Source organism: Cherax quadricarinatus, unplaced genomic scaffold, assembly GCF_038502225.1.
Source record: "Cherax quadricarinatus isolate ZL_2023a unplaced genomic scaffold, ASM3850222v1 Contig45, whole genome shotgun sequence".
Lineage (NCBI taxonomy): Eukaryota > Metazoa > Arthropoda > Malacostraca > Decapoda > Parastacidae > Cherax > Cherax quadricarinatus.
In genome coordinates, this window is record NW_027195071.1 from 125160 (window position 1) to 145613 (window position 20454).

Genomic DNA, 20454 nt, shown 5'->3' on the forward strand with positions numbered 1-20454 from the left:
AAAGCTCTCTCTTTATGCCAAATGACTCGTGTCTTTTTGTATATATCACAGCTCTCTCTCTTCAGCATATTCATGAGGTAACTTACTTATACCATAGGTCTATCACATACCGCCTGATTATACCTGAGATCCTTGACACTTTTTCATAATAGTAAAGGTCACTCTCAAACCTCGCTATTTAGTATATTGTAAAGATTTCGCTCTTTTCATTATACACAAGATTTATCTCGCATTTCATGATATCAAGGTTCTCTCACACCTATGGTTCTATACTATATTAATTTAAACTACTTTTTGTTATAAAACTTTTATTTTAATAAGCAAATATAGTAGCTGTACAGGGGCTTCACATAGCACCGTTGTTATGACAACATAAAACAGTAATGTTCAGTGCTACTGTCTAGGGCCTCCCAGAAAAGGATTTTGTCTCAGCTTAGTATTCTTCAAACTGACACTTCAGCTTCTCAAGGTAATCCACAACTGCGGTGACAATGAAGTTTGCATCCTGGGATGAATGAAGAGGGTCTAAAATGAGGCGAAGTTGCTTCTTTGGTTGTAATTTTCCATCGATGTTCAAGAAAGTGGCTCTCTTGAATGTTGATATCATACGATCCAAGAACTTGGAAGGCTCCCAGTCCACTTCCTGTGAGTCTCTCAGCTCCTCGAGGAAGAGTGACCTAAGAAGTCTGTCAGAGACAGTCTTAATACCAAGAGAGTAGCAGTGCCAAGCTCGACCATGGCGACGACTATGTTGCACCGGAAACCACCAGCAATTTCGCAACATCTTACACAGCACATTGCACGCCACGTATACTGTCTTCTTCCTTTCTGGCAGCTGGCTGTATATCCAATTTTCCATTTGTGTGAGAACATAGGTCCAGGTACCCTTCCTGCTGCTGGCCAAATGGACAGGGATATGAGGAGTTATGCAGCCGTTTAAAAAGGGAGGAAGAGTGATCTCGTAATTATCTTTTTGATAATCTAGTTTTATCACAGGTACGATATTTATTTTAAGCAAAGCAGTTCTTTCCTGATCATGTGAGGCAGTCTTTTCTTTATAGTGCCATACTAAATATATCGAGAGCCCTATATCTGTCACTGTCAACCAAGGATATATTAACCAAATCGTTGATAACTCAAAAACGTAAGTTTCCAGAGTCTGTCTTACTGTCTTTTCAAACTCATCATTCAAGAAAGAAGCTCCTGAACTTTTTTGACTGTTGAGAGAGATGAGAGTTACTATACATGGATCAGCATAGTTGTGTTCTATCTTATAGTCTCCGAATTGTCCACTGTTGACCTCCAAGTATACATCCAATGAATCTACAGGTTTGCACGTTTTCTTGGCTTTCTGGGATGAAGTAAAAAAAAATCCATTGAAAAGAGAATTAGCTTTTCCAACTTCTTGCAAGAAGCGCCCTATCTCTTCTTGAAGCATATGCATTCTGCTTTCACCTTTTTCCATGTTCCACTTGCAAGCATATTTTCGCAGCGACTCAAGATCTGAGATTTTTAGCTCTGATTCCTTTTTCTTCAGTACTAGTCTTGCTTTAGTAGCAAAGAGAGGTTCACTCAGAATTTCTTGTCTATATTCTTCAGGCAGGAGTACCAAATTAAAATCTTTTACATAGTTTTCGTAACCGCTGAGTAGCTGCTCAGCTGTTGGATGTTTGTCCGAAGGAATTTTTGACCTTATCCCCTTTTTAGTCATGTAGTCATGCAGGTACTCCAGGCATTCTTTATTACCTTTAACAGCAGCTAGATGTGCCGCCGTTAGTCCTCTTTTATCTTCTGCCTGTATGTCGGCTCCATTATACAGCAGATATTCAATCATGCCCAGACGGCCGTAGAGAGCAGCCACATGTAGCATCTTAGTTCCTGTAAGTTCATCGACAATGCTATTGACATTAACATCATTTATTTTGTTAGATAATTTGAAAAATAGCGATACTAACCCTAGGCGAGATATAGCAATCAAAATAGTGTTTTCCAAAGTGACCTCCTGACCACGGTAAGCAGCTTCAACTTGCTTCATTAAGTCCGAAAACTTATTATTATTAGTGTACCTTTTCAATAACACTTTTAATTGCTCCAGTTCAGCCAGTTCAACTTCTTGACAAAGAGTTTGAGGAAGGTCTTCATTTTTCATAAGGGAAACTAGAGGCATGTGAAGATCTCTAAGTAATGTGTATAAAGTTTCAAACTGTTGTCTTTCTAGTGAAAGTTCCACAGGATGATTCTCTGATGGTAGGGGATGAAGGTGGAAGTCTTCAAGACCCAGCATCTGGCACGTAAGAGACATTCCAAGTGATGCTGCTGTGCACAGAAAGCTTCTGGCTCTCTTACTACGCATTTTAGCACCATTTCCATTCTGCTTTTCGTCTATGAATTCCCATGAAAACTTGGGTCCATTTTTTCTCACCTCAGCAGCAAGCCTCTTCACTGCCTTACACAAGTCTGTGTTTTCTCTCTCGTGAATTTTCATGGCCTCCCAACACAGCTTACTGGCATACTCCTGCAACATAAATTTAAATATGCAGAGTTAGTAATAATTATTGTGAGAGAATACAGATAAGCCACTGGATGAGCTCCTTCTCTTACACAGGGGCTGTGAATTGATTCCTGCAATTACATATTGGCGAGTACAGACACACACATACACACAAGGATGAACCAGCCAGACTGGACTTCATATTCACTTTGAGTAGTTCAAACATTGATGACATCACACATGAAAGGCCCCTGGAGTTAGTGGTTGCATGGTCCTCAGCTTCGAATACAGAGTTACAAGTGGAGTGGGATGCTGGAAGAGTAGGATGGGAGAAGCCAAACTACAAAAGAGGGAACTACACAGGCATGAGGAATTTCCTGCATAAGGTTCAGTTGGAAAGAGAACTGGTGGGAAAATAAGTAAATAAAAAGATGAAGTATGTGACATCAAAATGCAAGGAGGCAGAGGAGAGGTTCGTTCTCAAGTGCGACAGAAATAATGGGAAGACCAGAACGAGCGAGCTCTTGGTTCACCCAAAGGTATGTAAAGTAAAAGGACACAAGTGCAACTAATGTGACATTTTAATGTGGCAACGTTTCGCTCTCCAGGAGCTTTATCAAGCCATTACAAACAATACATGGACACAGAGGGTATATAAAGGCTCAGAGTGAGGTGCAATACTAGTGAGGTACCATTTCGATGTTCACTAGTGGTAGTAGTAGTAGTAGTAGTAATAGTAGTGATAATAGTAGTGATAAAAGTAATACAATATGGTAGAGCAATTAATTCGTACATGAGTAAAAGGATATAAAAGCTATTACTTGGGTAACATAAAAATAGGTTGGACAAATATAGACTGGAAAGAGGCAGGTTGTTTCAGTGTTCACTCTTTGCAATGTGCTTTGTGTAGTATAACAGGAGAGACTATGTGATGGCAGGGTTTACTGTTTTCAGGAGGATTCTTACTAAGACTTCGGAGATGGTGAAGCTGCCGTTGTTTTGTTTAATTGTATTCGAAACAGCGTTCAGTGCTGATTTGAGGCACTTGCATCTGCACTGAATGTCTCAAAAGTACTTTCACAAGCTAACACCAGAGTCGCCATCGCTTCTAGCACTTCAATAAAGGATCTAACCAGGACAAAATCCAAGCACCACAAACCAGTCAATGCAGGAGTTTACACTATACCCTGTGGAGGCTGTGACAAGATTTACGTAGGTGAAACAGCAAGAAACCTCGACACCCGCCTCAATGAACACATTTACGCATGTAGGAATGATAACTTGAACAACGCCTGTGTACAACACCGAAATTCCACCAATCATCTCACGAAATTCAGAGACGCCCAATTAGTGATCAAAGAAACTAATTTCCGCAGAAGCAAGTGCCTCGAATCAGCATTGAACGCTGTTTTGAATACAATTAAACAAAACAACGGCAGCTTCACCATCTCCAAAGTCTTAGCAAGGATCCTCCTGAAAACAGTAAACCCTGCCATCACATAGTCTCTCCTGTTATACTACACAAAGCACATTGCAAAGAGTGAACACTGAAACAACCTGCCTCTTTCCAGTCTATATTTGTCCAACCTATTTTTATGTTACCCAAGTAATAGCTTTTATATCCTTTTACTCATGTACGAATTAATTGCTCTACCATATTGTATTACAGTGGTCCCCCGCTTTTCGTAGTTCCCGGCAATCGTAAAATTCGCCAATCATAGGGATATTTTCGTATGAACATGGACTCGCTTTTCATAGGTTGACTCGCGAGTCGTAATTCGTCCGGGACGCGTACCCACGGCGTGAGCCGGGGCGGCAGCCAGTCTGGCATTGTTTACCAGTGAGCGAAGGTCCCCTCACATGCTCCAGCGAAATATTTCATAATATTCCATTTATTTTAGTGCTTGCAAGTACTAAATAAGCTACCATGGCTCCAAAGAAAGCTCCTAGTGCCAAGCCTGTGGTAAAGAAGGTGAGAAATACGACTGAATTTAAGAAAACCATCAATGAACAATATGAAAGTGGTACAAGTGTGGCCGAACTGTCCAGGATGTATAAGAAACCCTACACAACCTTACGTTCCGTAGTGGCCAAGAAAAAGGAAATAAAGGATGCTGTTGTTGCAAAGGGAGTAACTATGCTGACAAAAATGAGATCACCAGTACTGGAAGAGGTTGAGAAGCTATTATTGGTGTGGACAAATGAGAAACAATTAGCAGGAGATACTCTTATGACTTCGATTATTTGTGAAAAGGCTACGCAGTTGCATGAAGATTTGGTAAAGAAATTGCCTGCAAATAGTGGTGAAGTGAGTGAATTTAAGGTCAGAAAAGGCTGGTTTGAGAGATTTAAGAACCATACTGGCATACACAGTGTGGTAAGGCATGGTGAGGCTGCCAGTTCGGACCACAAGGCGGCTGAAAAATATGTGCATGAATTCCAGGAGTACATAGAGGCTGAAGGACTGAAACCTGAACAAGTGTTCAATTGTGACGAAACAGGCCTCTTTTGGAAGAAAATGGCAAAGAGGACCTTCATTACACAAGAGGAAAAGGCAATGCCAGGACACAAGCCTATGAAAGACAGGCTGACGCTAATGTTCTGTGCTAATGCTAGTGGGGATTTCAAAGTGAAGCCATTACTAGTGTACCATTCTGAAAATCCCAGAGTGTTCAGGAAAAACAATGTTATGAAGAGTAAATTGTGTGTGTTTTGGAAATCTAATAGTAAGGCATGGGTCACGAGGGAAATTTTCGTTGAGTGGTTCAATGATGTGTTTGGCCCTAGTGTGAAGGAGTATCTCCTGGAAAAGAAATTGGATCTCAAGTGCCTGCTAGTAATGGACAATGCACCTGCTCATCCTCCAAACTTGGATGACCTAATTTTCGAGGAGTTTGGGTTCATCACAGTAAAGTTCTTGCCCCCGAATACCACTCCTCTCCTCCAACCCATGGACCAGCAGGTTATTGCAAACTTTAAAAAACTCTACACAAAAGCAATGTTTCACAGGTGCTTGACTGTGTCGACAGACACTCACTTGACCCTAAGGGAATTTTGGAGAGAACACTTCAGCATCCTCCATTGCATAACCCTTATAGGTATGGCTTGGGAGGGAGTGACTACCAGGACTTTGAACTCTGCCTGGAGAAAATTGTGGCCAGATTGTGTCGACAAGAGGGATTTTGAAGGATTTGGGACTGACCCTAATGAGCCTATGTCTGTTGTAAAATCAATTGTGGCACTGGGGAGTTCCATGGGGTTGGATGTGAGTTTGGAGGATGTGGAAGAATTGGTGGAAGACCACAATGAAGAGCTCACCACTGAGGAGCTGCAAGAGCTTCAGCAGGAAGAGCAACACATCGCAGCTCAGAATCTTGCTGCAGAGGAGGAAGAGAAATGGAAGAAGGTGCCTTTTCAAAAATTAAAGAGATTTTTACTATGTGGGGTAAGATGGAAAGCTTTATGGAGAAACGTCACCCTAACAAGGTTGTTGCAAGCCAGGTTGGCAACATATACAGTGACAAAGTCTTGGGCCATTTTAGGGAAGTGTTAAAGAGACGCCAGAAACAGAGCTCTCTCCACAGTTATTTTGTGAAACAGGACTCCAGTGACTCTCAAGGTGGTCCTAGTGGCATTAAGAAACAGAGAAGAGAAGCAACCCCAGAAAAGCAAATGGTACCTGAGGTGTTGATGGAAGGGGATTTCCCTTCCAAACTATAAACAATCCACTCTCTCTCCTCCTCCAGTCTCCCATACACTAAGAAGAATCTCCAATAAAGGTAAGTGTTATGCTGTTAATGTTTCATTCATTATTTCCCATTGTATTGTTTATGTACTACTACATGTATATTTCATGTTAAATTTTTTTTGTTTTAATACTTCTGGGAGTCAGAAACGGATTAATTGTATTTACATTATTTCTTATGGGGAAAATTGATTCGTAAATCGTAAATTTCGTTTATAGTAACGGCTCCAGGAACGGATTAATTACAAAAAACGAGGGACTACTGTACTTTTATCACTACTACTACTACTACTACCACTAGTAAACATCGAAATGGTACCTCACTAGTATTGCACCTCACTCTGAGCCTTTATATACCCTCTGTGTCCATGTATTGTTTGTAATGGCTTGATAAAGCTCCTGGAGAGCGAAACATTGCCACAATAAAATGTTACATTAGTTGCACTTGTGTCCTTTTACTTTACATATTGTCGGTAATTCTGCCAACTTTATCACCCAAAGGTGTAGAGAGGCCAAAACTAAGTGAACTAGAGAATAATAATAATAATAATGATAATATCCTTATTTCTACAAGTACATGTACAAGGTATATAGGCCTAGCTGACATCAATGACATATTACTAAACAGAAAGCCACTTGTTATGCAGAGCATTTCAGGCAAATTAGGTCAGTTTTGTCCCTGGATGCGACGCACACCCAGGTATCCATTATTATTGAGGGGTGAACATGGACAACCGGTGTAAGGAAACATACCCAACGTTTCTACCCTTGCCGAGAATCGAACTCAGACCCCTCACCATGTAAAGTGAGAGCTTTTGCCACCAGGCCACTGGAAATGGATAAAGTATAGAAGACAAAGGACCTAGGAAAATAAGGAGATTAGTTGAATAGCCAGAAACGAATATGCACAGCTAAGGAGGTAGGCCCAGCGGCAATGCTAAAAATAACATAGCATCAAAAGCCAGGTCTGACCCAAAGTTGTTGTACAGCCACATCAGGAGAAAAACAACAGTCAAGGACCCGGTAATCAGGCTGAGGAAGGAAGGAGGGGGGATCACAAGAAACGACCGAGAAGTACAGTGGACCCCCGCATACCGTTGGCATCACATAACGTTAAATCCGCATACCGATACATTTTATCGCTAAGATTTTGCCTCGCATACCGCTAAAAAACCCGCTCAACACTATTCGTCCGAGACGCGTCTAATGTGCGGCCTGAGCCAGCTTCACATGTTCCGCCAGTGGCATTGTTTACAAGCCAGCCTCCGCGGTAACATCCAAGCATACAATCGTAACATTTCGTATTATTACAGTGTTTTTGGTGATTTCATCTGCAAAATAAGTGACCATGGGCCCCAAGAAAGCTTCTAGTGCCAACCCTGTGGTAAAAAGGGTGAGAAATATTATCGAAATACTGTGGTACCATGGTCAACTGCTGATGCTGCTGCTGCTGTAGCACAGTCAGCTGCTGCTGCTGCTGCTGCTGTAGCACCATCAGCTGCTGCTGCTGCTGTGCCACCATCAGCTGCTGCTGCTGCTGTAGTTCCGTCTGCTGCTGCTGCTGCTGTAGTACCGTCTGCTGCTGCTGTAGCATCGTCTGCTGCTGCTGTAGCATCGTCTGCTGCTGCTGTAGCACTGTCAGCTGCTGCTGCTGCTGCACTGTCAGCTGCTGCTGCTGCTGTAGCACTGTCAGCTGCTGCTGCTGCTGTAGCACCGTCTGCTGCTGCTGTACCACCGTCAGCTGCTGCTGCTGCTGCTGCTGTAGTACCATCTGCTGCTGCTGTAGCATTGTCTGCTGCTGCTGTAGCACTGTCAGCTGCTGCTGCTGCTGTACCACCATCAGCTGCTGCTGCTGGTGTAGTACTGTCTGCTGCTGCTGTAGCATCGTCTACTGCTGCTGTAGCATCGTCAGCTGCTGCTGTAGCACTGTCAGCTGCTGCTGCTGTTGGTGTGGCTTATTGAGAATACCAAGAAACAATTAACCCCAGAGGGTTAGCCACCCAGGATAACCCAAAAAAGTCAGTGTCATCGAAGACTGTCGTAACTTATTTCCATTGGGGTCCTTCATCTTGTCTCCCAGGATGCAACCCACACCAGTCGACTAACACCCAGGTGAACAAGGAAAATTGCCTGGAACTAGTGCTCATATTGGTGAATTTAAAGCCAGCAAAGGTTGGTTTGAGAGATTTAAGAATCGTAGTGGCATACACAGTGTGATAAGGCCTGTTCTGGAAGAAAATGCCAAACAGGACCTACAGTACCCAGGAGGAAAAGGCACTCCCATGACACAGTGTCTCATCAGTCATTGCTGCATCTTCAATAAAGGTAAGTGTCATTTATTCTTCATTTAGTAGAGTAGTACATGCACAATATATACTGTGCATGTACTACTCTACTATTGTGCATGTATCCTTCTCTTTGTGTGTAGGAAAATGTATATTTCATTTGGAAAAATTTTTTTTTTCATACTTTTGGGTGTCTTGCACGGATTAATTTGATTTCCATTATTTCTTATGGGGAAAATTCATTCGCATAACGATAATTTCGCATAACAATGAGCTCTCATGAACGGATTAATATCGTTATGCGGGGGTCCACTGTATATGAAGAGATGAGATTTAAGGATCTATCTCCAGTGGAGACAGAAAGGATTCTGGAAAACTGGAATGGTGTACACTACATGCTGGACACAATACACACAACCAACTAGGAGGTAAAGAGGCTGGGTACTGAGAGGGGAACAGAGACAGTGTGTGCCACTAACAACAATCTTCAACACATCTTACCTGGAGTTACCTGGAGAGAGTTCCGGGGGTCAACGCCCCCGCGGCCCGGTCTGTGACCAGGCCGCCTGGTGGATCAGAGCCTGATCAACCAGGCTGTTACTGCTGGCTGCACGCAAACCAACGTACGAGCCACAGCCCGGCTGGTCAGGAACCGACTTCAGGTGCTTGTCCAGTGCCAGCTTGAAGACTGCCAGGGGTCTGTTGGTAATCCCCCTTATGTATGCTGGGAGGCAGTTGAACAGTCTTGGGCCCCTGACACTTATTGTATGGTCTCTTAACGTGCTAGTGACACCCCTGCTTTTCATTGGGGGGATGTTGCATCATCTGCCATGTCTTTTGCTTTCGTTGTGAGTGATTTTCGTGTGCAAGTTCGGTACTAGTCCCTCTAGGATTTTCCAGGTGTATATAATCATGTATCACTCCTGCCTGCGTTCCAGGGAATACAGGTTCAGGAACCTCAAGCGCTCCCAGTAATTGAGGTGTTTTATCTCTGTTATGCGTGCCGTGAAGGTTCTCTGTACATTTTCTAGGTCAGCAATTTCACCTGCCTTGAAAGGTGCTGTTAGTGTGCAGCAATATTCCAGCCTAGATAGAACAAGTGACCTGAAGAGTGTCATCATGGGCTTGGCATCCCTAGTTTTGAAGGTTCTCATTATCCATCCTGTCATTTTTCTAGCAGATGCGATTGATACAATGTTATGGTCCTTGAAGGTGAGATCCTCCAACATGATCACTCCCAGGTCTTTGACGTTGGTGTTTCGCTCTATTTTGTGGCCAGAATTTGTTTTGTACTCTGATGAAGATTTAATTTCCTCGTGTTTACCATATCTGAGTAATTGAAATTTCTCATCGCTGAAAAAGTTTTTAAGAAAGGAGACAGATGCACAGCATTAAACTACAGACCAGTGTCACTGACATGTATAGTATGCAAAGTCATGGAGAAGATAATCAGGAGAAAAGAAGTGAAGCACATAGAAAGGAATGAGCTTATACATGACAACCAGCACGGTTTCAGGGAAGGGAAATCTTGCATCACAAACCTACTGAAGTTTTATGACAAGGTGGTGGAAGTAAGACAAAGAGAGAGGGGTGAGTAGACTGCATTTTCTTGGACTACAAGAAGGCTATCAACACAGTTCCAAACAAGAGATTTGTACAAAAACTAGAGGATCAGTTAGGTATAACAGGAAAGGCACTACAATGAACCATAGAACACCTGACAAGAAGGAAACAATGAATCATGGTACGTGATTAGGTGTCAGAGTGGGCGCCTGTGACGAGCAGGGTTCCACAGGGATCAGTCCTAGAATTGGTGCTGTTTCAGGTATATGCGAATGACATAACGGAAAAGATAGATTCAGAAGTGTCTCTGTTTGCAGACAATGTCAAGCTAATGAAGAGAATTCAATCAGATGAGGATCAGGCAGGACTACAAAGGGATCTAGACAGGATGCAAGCCTGGTCCAGCAACTGGCTCCTAGAGTTTAACCTCACCAAGTGCAAAGTCATGAAGATTGTGGAAGGGTAAAGAAGACCGCAGACTGAATACAGGCTAGGGGGGAAGGGAAAGACTGCAAACCTCACTCAAGAAAAAGGATCTTGGGGCGAGTATAATACCGAGCACATCTCCTGAGGTGCACATTGACCAAATAACTGCTGCAGCATATGGGCACCTGGAAAACCTGAGAATAGAGTTCTGACACTTCAGTAAGGAATCTAGACTCTGTACACTGTGCACATCAGGCCCATATTGGAGTACGAAGCACCCGTTTGGAATAAACTGGCTGGTAGTTCTGTGCTCTGCGTGCTCTGCCATACTCCGTGTTTTTCGCGATTATCATGGTTTCTCTTGCGTGCTAGACCTTTAAACTGTGCCAGTGAACTTATAAGGTACATCCCTCCAGCGCTTGGAACTAATCTAGCAGAAAATAGTATACACTGTGTGGAAAATACTGTATATATTTTTCGTAAATACGGTAATTTATAAGTAAATAGATGGCCTATATTGTATTTAATAAAAATTGTATTATGGAAAATGGGAAACTGAGCCTGCGCCTGCACAGAAGGGGACTCGCCATCTTGGTTTTGAATTGGATACAACGTTAATATAATGGGAAGAATTTTTCGTGCTCTAGAGGTTAAAATTGGATTGACACCTCTCAAATAGGAGGCGAAATTGTTGGATATGCATTCCTGCATAACTTGAGATATCAGACGACTGGACAAGACTGCTCCAGGAACCTCAGATAAGCTCTCTAGATTTGTGTATAATTCTGGCCAGTGTTTTCATAAATTTAGTTAGTGAGGTTTTTCTGAGTATGATACAACTTAATATCCAGTCAAATTGGTGAGTGATATTAAGATATGTTTTCCTTCTGTTATGTAATTGTGTTTATATATAATCATTTTTTAATATACAGTCCAGAAATTTATATATTTACCAGAATTCCTGATGTATAATTCATTTAATTAATAGGTCCAGAGCAACTTGTGGTTATGACAGTGATAGGTATTGAAGGGGGACATTTTTTGCGACCTAGGTGTCCCAAATTCCTACTTGTCTATGTAACATTAATAAATAATAATTATCTTTGTTATCATTTACTGTTATGTACATAATTAGTTACATTCAGATAAATGCAATTTTCCACACACTGAGTCAAAAAAGGAAGAATTAGTGTGCAATACCATAGTAGAGCCATACTCCCAGAGGTAAACTATAGGCTTAGCATGCCGTGTACAAATAAAAATAAAACAATTTTGTCAGAGGAAAGAAAGTCTCCCTGATAACAGTGTCATACATAGTGCTATAGTGTATATCACAGTGGTACTGTAGTACGTATATAGATAAGATACCATAACAAATGCTAAGGTGAAAATTAAGGCTGAAGCATTAGGCCCAAAGAGATAGGTTCACGTTGTAAACAGTTGCCAGCAGTCGCCAGGACCGTACCACGCAGGTCAGCTCGCGTTAATAATCTTCCTAAACTTGCTAGTGTACCTGACCTATATGTAAAGTAAAAGGACACAGGTGCAACTAATGTGACATTTTACTGTGGCAATGTTTCGCTCTCCAGGAGCTTTGTCAAGCGTATCGGCTTGACAACGCTCCTGGAGAGCGAAACGTTACCACAATAAAATGTCACATTAGTTGCACTTGTGTCCTTTTACTTCACATATTGTCGGTAATTCTACCAACATTATTACTACCTGACCTATAATTCAGTGATACCACTGAGTAAAAAATGCCTATTGAAATACGAAAAGGTGCACAATCTTGAGGAAATACGAAAAGTGTACAGCAATGTGGAAATATAATAAACAGTGTCGAGTTGTCAGTAAATGTATACAACAACATAAGATCGTTTGTCATCCAGAAACCTTTTCACAGTGTTGCCATAGCTAATAACCAGTAACAAATTGGTACTTAGTGTGGTGAAGTGACGAACATTAGAAATTTCTTCCTTTTTGAAATACTAGACATACAGTTTGTGGAAGTACATTAAATTTGAAGTTAGCAGCAGTCAAAATATACACAATGAAAAGCAAATAATCCTCCAGCAATCTTCACCAGTCAACAATAGTGATAAAATAGCATTTGTTGTGATGGAGTTGGAAAAAATCTAGAAAAGCTAAATATGGTGATCTATAAGCATACATAAGGGGGATTATCAATAGACCCCTGGCTGTCTTCAAGCAGGCACTGGACAAGCACCTAAAGCCGGTACCTGACTAGCCGGGCTGTGGCTCGTACGTTGGATTGCGTGCAGCCAGCAGTAACTGCCTGGTTGGTCAGGCTCTGATCCACCATGAGGCCTGGTCACAGACCGGGCCACTGGGGTGTTGACCCCCGGAACTCTCTCCAGGTAAACTCCAGGTGAGTGCCCAAAACTTCAGGGGGTGAAAAAGGGTGGTAGAGGTCACTGGTTGTTTGTCTTAGTAGGAGCTGCCAGAAGTCACCGGTTTCTCCAACATGCAAGCTATACTTTTTGTATGAAACTGAACACATATTACTCTATTAAATAATATTCCAATAGTCCTTTCATGAGCTAGTCCAAAATCACCGACTGGTTTGTTCAAAATAAGTGATCCACTGACTAAATTCATCCGGATTCATCCAAGAAATAAGTGAACCAATGACTGGACTGAAAAACTGAGAGTCTCTAGGCACCCTTAACACCCAAATGGATTTGTTGAAAAAAATAAGGCATCTGACCAGAGTCATAAGCTGACGGGGTTTTACATGCCCTTATCAAACACCCAAACAGTAACTACTAGAGTGGTAAGATTGTCCCAAACACATACAAATACAAATAGATACAAAACAAATAGACAGATCTACACCTTAAGGAGGTTATTAGTTGAATATACAGAAAACAACCAATAAAATCACATCATGAAATCCTGTGTAGTCTTCAACCAAACACACACATGATCTACTGCATGGATTACATGCAACTTCTGCAGGAAATGGGCCCATGCACCTTGTGTAGATATTGAGAAATCATCTAAAAGAGTAATTAAACCAGGGAAGTGTTTTTGGATAAGCCCAAATGAGATCGAACTGTGTAATAAAATCACATTGGTATTAAAAGATGATAACATCACAACGGCCTTCATAGAAAACTTGACAGCATTCTATAACAGATGGGAAAATAAAAAGTCTGGGTCAGATTGTGCTATTGTCCCTGGTGCAAATGCTGTCCTGGTAGACAGTAAGTGTAAGAATGGAGAAATGAATGTTAGTGGCCTGGAGGGTGACAGGAGTTCTAGTGGGGAAACAGGTGTAGACAAGGACATGCAAAAACCAATGTTACAAACTAGCAATACCACGGGAGATAGTAAACAAAGGGATGCTCCAAGAAATAGTGAAGATAAATTACCAGAAATAACTGATGAAGGCTCCACTGTTAGTACTAGTGCTGAAAATAGTAAGGAGACGAGACAGGAAAACAGCACCAGTAGGGAATACAGTCACAAAAAAAAAAAAAAACCAGGGCAAGCAGAAACCAGGCCTATGCAAATTCTATGCACTTGGTATCTGCAGGAATGGAATATCTGGAAAAACAGCTGGGACTTGCAACTTTGATTAGATTTTTAGATTTTGACACCAAAGTGGCTAGTTTATTGTGCACCCCATATCCATCCAGTGGATGGTAGTGCAAGAGCATATGGATACACAAAAGGCCTAGGAACTAGGCCCCAAAAGGGTTAACAAGTGTACATTTGGATTTATATCTACAGTTCACTTATCTGTTACAAGCAAATTTAGGAAATTTGCTTAGTATATCTGGTATCTTATTTTCATTAATAAGATATCTTGACATGTCACATAGGTTATTATACTGTCTATCTCTGTATTCCTCAATAAGTGTACAATTAAGCACATAGTGTTCAAGACAGTGACCATATGCCTGACCACATAATTTGCATTTAATTTGATCATCTGTGTAAACAGTTGCCAGCAGTCGTCAGAGCCCTCCCACGCAGGTCTGCTAGTGTATCTGACCTATAATTAGTGATATCAGGGAGTAAAACATTCCTGTTGAAATATGAAGAGGTGCAAAATCTCGAGGAAATACGAAAAGTAAGTATACAGTTTTGTAGAAATATGATAAACAGTGTATAGTTGTTAGTACTTATTGTTATGGAGTGATGTACGCAGTGTGTGGGAAACCTGTAGTTAGCAGTGGTCGCAATATACACAACGAAAATCATTATTCCTCCAGTAATCTCCATATATTGAAGCCATCGGCGCCCAAACACGCAAGTTATGTTTTCTGTATCAAACTGAACACAGTAATATGTGTTCAGTTTTCCAGTAGTCCTTTTATGAGCTAGTCCAAAATCACCCAGTGAGCCTAATCTGGATCTGCCCGGATTCATCCAACGACCAGATTCAAATGGATTCGTTGATAACAATGTATCCTCTGACTGGTTTCGCTAACTGACGGGGCTCTACGTGCCGTATCAAACACTCAAACAGTAACTACAACAAATAGTTAAAATACAGATAGACAGATCTACTGTTAAAGTGCTTATTAAAAAATAAAGATACACAGTGATCCACTAACTGGATTCTTCCAGTTTCGCTGGATTCAGGAGGATTCAAATTCTTTTTGTGGAAATAAAGCCAGATTCGGGCGGATTCGAACGGTTTCGCTGGAAATAAAGCCAAATCGGAAGAACTGTTACAAAAAATTAAATACATCGGGGAATTGTAGAGTAGCTAGCTAGGAGAGTTGTCCAGTATTGTAAGATGACCACTACCATGAAGATCTGTGTAGTCTGCAGAAAGGGTAAGGGATGAAGACAGGCCTGGATTGCTTGCCTTCTGTGTGGTCAGTGGTCCCATAGTATATGCAGGGATTTTAAACAAGTGACCACACTTGAGAAAGAGATGTTTTTGGGTCTGCCCAAACGAGATACACCTGTATGAGGAAATGACATCTATATTAAAAGACAAGAACACCAATAAAACATCCTTCTTGAAAGATATGTCAGCATGGTATGACAGCTGGGAAAAAAAGATGGGTGGTAGGGATGGGGCTGTCTTGGACAGTGCTCCTGAGGAGGCTAGAGCTGTCCTGGAGAAAAGTGCTCCTGAGGGTGCTAGTGCTGCCCTGGAGGACAGTGCTGAGGGTGCTAGTGCTGTCCTGGAGGAAAGTGCTCCAGAGGGTCTTAGTGATGTCTTAGAAAATAGAGCTCGTGAGGGTACCAGTGTTGTTCTGGAGGACACTGAAGACAACCTTATTCAGTCCACAGAGGTTCAAAATAGAGATACTGCTGGGGATGGATCAAAATGGGATGAGGCCTCAGGGAATAGTGTCGACACACTACCAGCAAAACCTGGTGGAAACACTGATGTCCATACAGGGGTAAAAGATATTGAGGAAACAGGAAAAATAAATGCACCAGCAGTGAATGCAGCTACAATAAATTCTAGCAAACAGAAGTACAATCTATGTAAATACTATGCTTTGCGTATCTGCAGGCACGGTATACCTGGTAAAACAGGTGGGACATGCACCTTTGACCATCCCAAAAAATGCCGCACCCACATGACAACAGGAGAGTGCAACTTCCCTTCTTGCAACTTATTTCACCCAGAAATGTGTCACTCATCAATCCATGAAAGAAAATGCTACAATGCATACTGCCAGGCACATCATCTAAAGGGGACTAGAAGACACAGACCAGCCAGACTATGGGAAACAAAAGAGAGGAGCCACAACCTCTCCAGGGACAGAGGTTTTTTAGGGCCAGAAGGGAAAAAAGACCGGCAAGAAATGAAGGTAATCCTACACCACCTGAAAATACTTGTGGAGCAGAGACACGGACATTGGCCTCTACCCCAGAACAACAGATATTAGAGCCAGCAAATAAAACCCCCCTAAATTCCACCAATACGACATTTGTCTTTGCAAACATACAGGGTCTAAAGCCGTCAAAAAATTCCTTACATCAAAGAACTGCTCACGGAGTCAAGTGCAATGGTTGCAGCATTCACAGAGACCCACATAAAGGATATGGATCCCAGGTTATAACCTATTCCGATGCGACAGACTAAACAGGCAACAAGGAAGGGTTGGCCTGTATGTCACAGAGTCACTCATTTGCACAGAACTACTAAACACCTCAAATGATGTAGTTGAAGTTTTGGCGGTAAAGATCGAAAACCAGGAGCAGCTTGAGAAAATTGATCACTTCTTCTCTTATGCCAAATCTAAGAGATAAACAACATCCAGCATTGGGTCCCTGCTTAGGCAGGATGGGACATACACAGATGATAGCTAAGAAATGAGAGATAATAGTCCTAATATGACTCAGTGTTCAGCGATCCACTGCCCACTCTAAGGGTCGACAATCCAAATGAATTCTTTATCAACGAAACCCAAAATTTGGTCATCCCAAAACTCTCGGATATTATTATAATTCCACAAGATTTTGAAGAGGCAATTAATGACAGGCCCATGCACTCTGCCCCAGGCCCAGACTCGTGGAACTCAGTGTTCATCAAGAACTGCAAGAAGCCCCTATCGCATGCCTTCAGCATTTTATGGAGAGACTGCATGGACACAGGGGTCATCCCACACACACTAAAAACAACAGACATAGCCCCACTCCACAAAGGTGGCAGTAAAGCAATTGCAAAGAACTACAGACCGATAGCACTAACATCCCATATCATGGTATAAACCTTGGTGATAAATACTGACAAGTTGGTTTAGAAAGACACGTAAGCAAACACTATAACATATTTATTAGAAAATGGAAGTGATCAAGGTCCCAGGACCGAAACGTTTTCTAATAAATATGTTATAGTGTTTGCTTACGTGTCTTTCTAAACCATCCCATATCATAAAAATCTTTGAGAGGGTTCTAAGAAGCAAGATCGCCAACCACCTAGATACCCATTGTGGCATGCAAAGAGTACGTAACCTTTATTCGGCGCATGGACACACCCTCATTTACAGGCTATCTCCCCCAACCAGCGAACCAGGTTGCTAAGAGTTGATGATGGGGCCCCATCGTTCAACTAGTGACCAGGTTCTAGCCAATAAGAAGGTGGGATTGACAATCGCAGAGGTTATGTGGATACCGCTCTCCTGTCTGCCCTTGTCATTCCCATTCTAGAGCTGGTTGAAGCACGGTCTGCTTTCTTGTGGCTTCTATTTCTGCCTTGCTTACCGTGACGTGCACTATATTTATTACTGTACATAGTGTACATATTGCTGTTCTAAATTTGGTGAAGGATAATATAAGTCTAAACTTTTTCTACTGTGTTTATTTGCTCCCATTACACCTGGGTTAACAGGCCATTTGAAAGCCTAGGTTGTAATATGGGTAGCCTGTCCGAGAGCTGGACTTAGAGAAACGGTTGAGCTTAGGGTGAAGCTTGTAGCAGGAACATTGTGTAGCTTGCTGTTTCGCTTCGCTTTACAAATTTTGCGTGTCAGTTGCTTATGATCAGCCTTGCTATTGTGTGATCGTTCAGCAGCTCGCTACTAGCTTGTTCAGTGTGCTCGCTTCGCTACGGTCAATCTTGTGTGCAGTCGGCTTTGCTTGTATGCGTATTTTGCAATCGTACTGTGCATAGCTAAGCGTGTTCTGCAAATTAACGTGTTACGTTGGGGTATTCGTACTGTGCATAGCGAATAACTTATGCCACCTAGACGAGTCAGACGCCTGGTGTCGGCATATACTTTGCATAACCTACCTAAATTGTCCCTACAGCGTTGTTGGCAAATTGCTCGTTCCATTGGCATTCCCTATAAACGCACTCTTACAGCTGCGCAACTGCGTTCACTTATTGCTGACATACTTATTGAAGAAGAGATGGCACATCAGACTCCTCCCTCTACGGGAGCTAGGGCAAAAACTACTATGTTCTCGCAGGAGGAAGATGATACACCTACGGAGCAAAATGGTCAGTATAGTGCACATGGGTTGTCTCAGGGTGAATCAGCGTCGTTGGCACTTCAGCTGGCAAAAATCAATCTTGAGCAAACTAGGGAACAGAGAGCATTCGCAAGGGAAGAATTTGATAGGGAAAGAGAAAGGAGGCAGTTTTCGCATTCTGTAAACGATTTCAGTTTACAAAAAGCAGTACAGCTTGTTCCCCGCTTCAATGAGGCCGAACCAGAGCAATTTTTCGAAAGCTTCGAAAATCAGGCTCGAGCCTTGAGGTGGCCGGAACAGCACTGGGCAGCGTTGGTTCATACAGCATTATTGGGTAAGGCACAGGAATTTACGTCGGTATTAACTGACGCTGAATTCTCTGATTATCAAGTAGTGAAGACCACAGTGTTGGGAGCATATACATGTATCCCAGCTAAATATCGTAAGACCTTCAAATTGAACAGGCGGCAGCTTGGTCAATCCCTGGTGGACTTTGTGAGACAGCAAACCAAAGCTTTTACCAGCTGGTATAAAGCGAGTGGTGTCTCTAACTTTGAGGAGCTGGTGCAGCTTATTCTGATTGATAACCTGCTGGAGTCTGTGGGACCAGAGGTTCGTGTCTTTCTGCAGGATCGTGACTTAACCACTGCATTGGAGGCGGCCAGGTTGGCTGATACCTTCGAAACGAACCGCTCCTTGTCCGAGCGGTCCCTTCTCTCTTTTCAACAGTCTGGCGTGAGCAGAGATCGACAACATTGGAGAATGAAGTGCCAGCCGGAGGGAGAGCGTCTACGACATCCAACCAAGTCACCTGGTGAGCCACGCTTCTCAACATATGGTCCCCCTGCGGAGAGGCAAACTACTTATGGAGCATCTCGACAACAATATCCAGAGAGGCACCAGCCAGAACGACACCACTTGCAACGTCATCAGGGAGTAAAGGGCAAGCCTGTCGTCTGCTTCAGGTGTAATAAAGTAGGTCATATCAGTTCCAACTGCCCCCAAAAACCTCAACCCATCGGGAAAATCTCTAATATCCCTAGTAACATGTCCCCTAGAGAAGTAGAAAAAGGTATGGCCCCTTATTATTGCGAAAGTCTTATTTCCCTTCAGGAACACTCAGAACCAACTAAAGTAAATACCTTTAGAGATACTGGAGCATATTGCTCACTTGTCAGAGAAGGAATATTACCCCTTTCAGAGAATACTTCCTTGAATTCCTCAGTTTTATTGGAAGCTTACGGAGGAGCTATATATTCAGTTCCTTTGCATAAAATTTATGTACAGTGCAAATATTACACTGGGTACTTGACTGTAGGTATCTCAAAAGGATTTCCCATGAAAAATGCCATGTTATTACTGGGTAATAACATTACTACTGTTACTTCGTGTCCTGAACCTATAATGATTAATGCTTCTCCAGTGTTGGCCATAACTCGGGCAACATCCCAAGGGTTGTCTGGGGAGAATGTTGACCTATCCTTGGACGACTCCGATCTCGGAATAGCCACGTTGTTTTATGAGACACACCGGCCGGAGTCTCGTAAATCAAGTGAACAGACCCCGATCAAGCCTTCCTATTCCCAGGTTGCAGGATTGCCAGATGTCTCTGTTTCCATGCCCGAGGGACTGTCCTTCCGGGAGGAACAACGTAAGGACCCTTCGTTAAAATTCACTTTTGAGGCAGCCATGGGTAAATCCTCTTTGGGTCATCCAGTCAAGTATGAAGTTAAAAATGATTATTTGGTATGCACTGAGACTGGTAAGGAGACAGAGGGCCGGCAATTATACGACAGGTTAGTGGTTCCAACCAAGTATAGACCTCAGATATTAAATATAGCTCATAATACGTCATCAGGAGGTCACTTAGGAATTACAAAAACCTTGTATAGAATCACAAAAGAATTTTATTGGCCAACATTAAAGAAAGATGTGAAGAATCATATTAGGTGTTGCCGAGAATGTCAGCAAGTTGGAAAACCTGGACATTCTATTAAACCTGCACCTCTCCAACCCATACCTGCTGATGG

At 42.4% G+C, this 20454-nt stretch overlaps 1 protein-coding gene across 2 annotated transcripts in view; it reads right to left on the reverse strand.

The window, feature by feature from the left end:
- Positions 1 to 291: 291 nt before the first annotated feature.
- Positions 292 to 20454, reverse strand: part of LOC128687510 (uncharacterized) — a 117620-nt gene continuing 97457 nt past the window's right edge. For both annotated transcript variants that reach the window (XM_070079923.1, XM_070079922.1), the window contains exon 11: positions 292 to 2515. In XM_070079923.1, the coding sequence (XP_069936024.1) occupies positions 434 to 2515 (2082 nt within the window). In that variant the 3' untranslated portion in view covers positions 292 to 433. The remainder of the gene's footprint in view (positions 2516 to 20454) is intronic.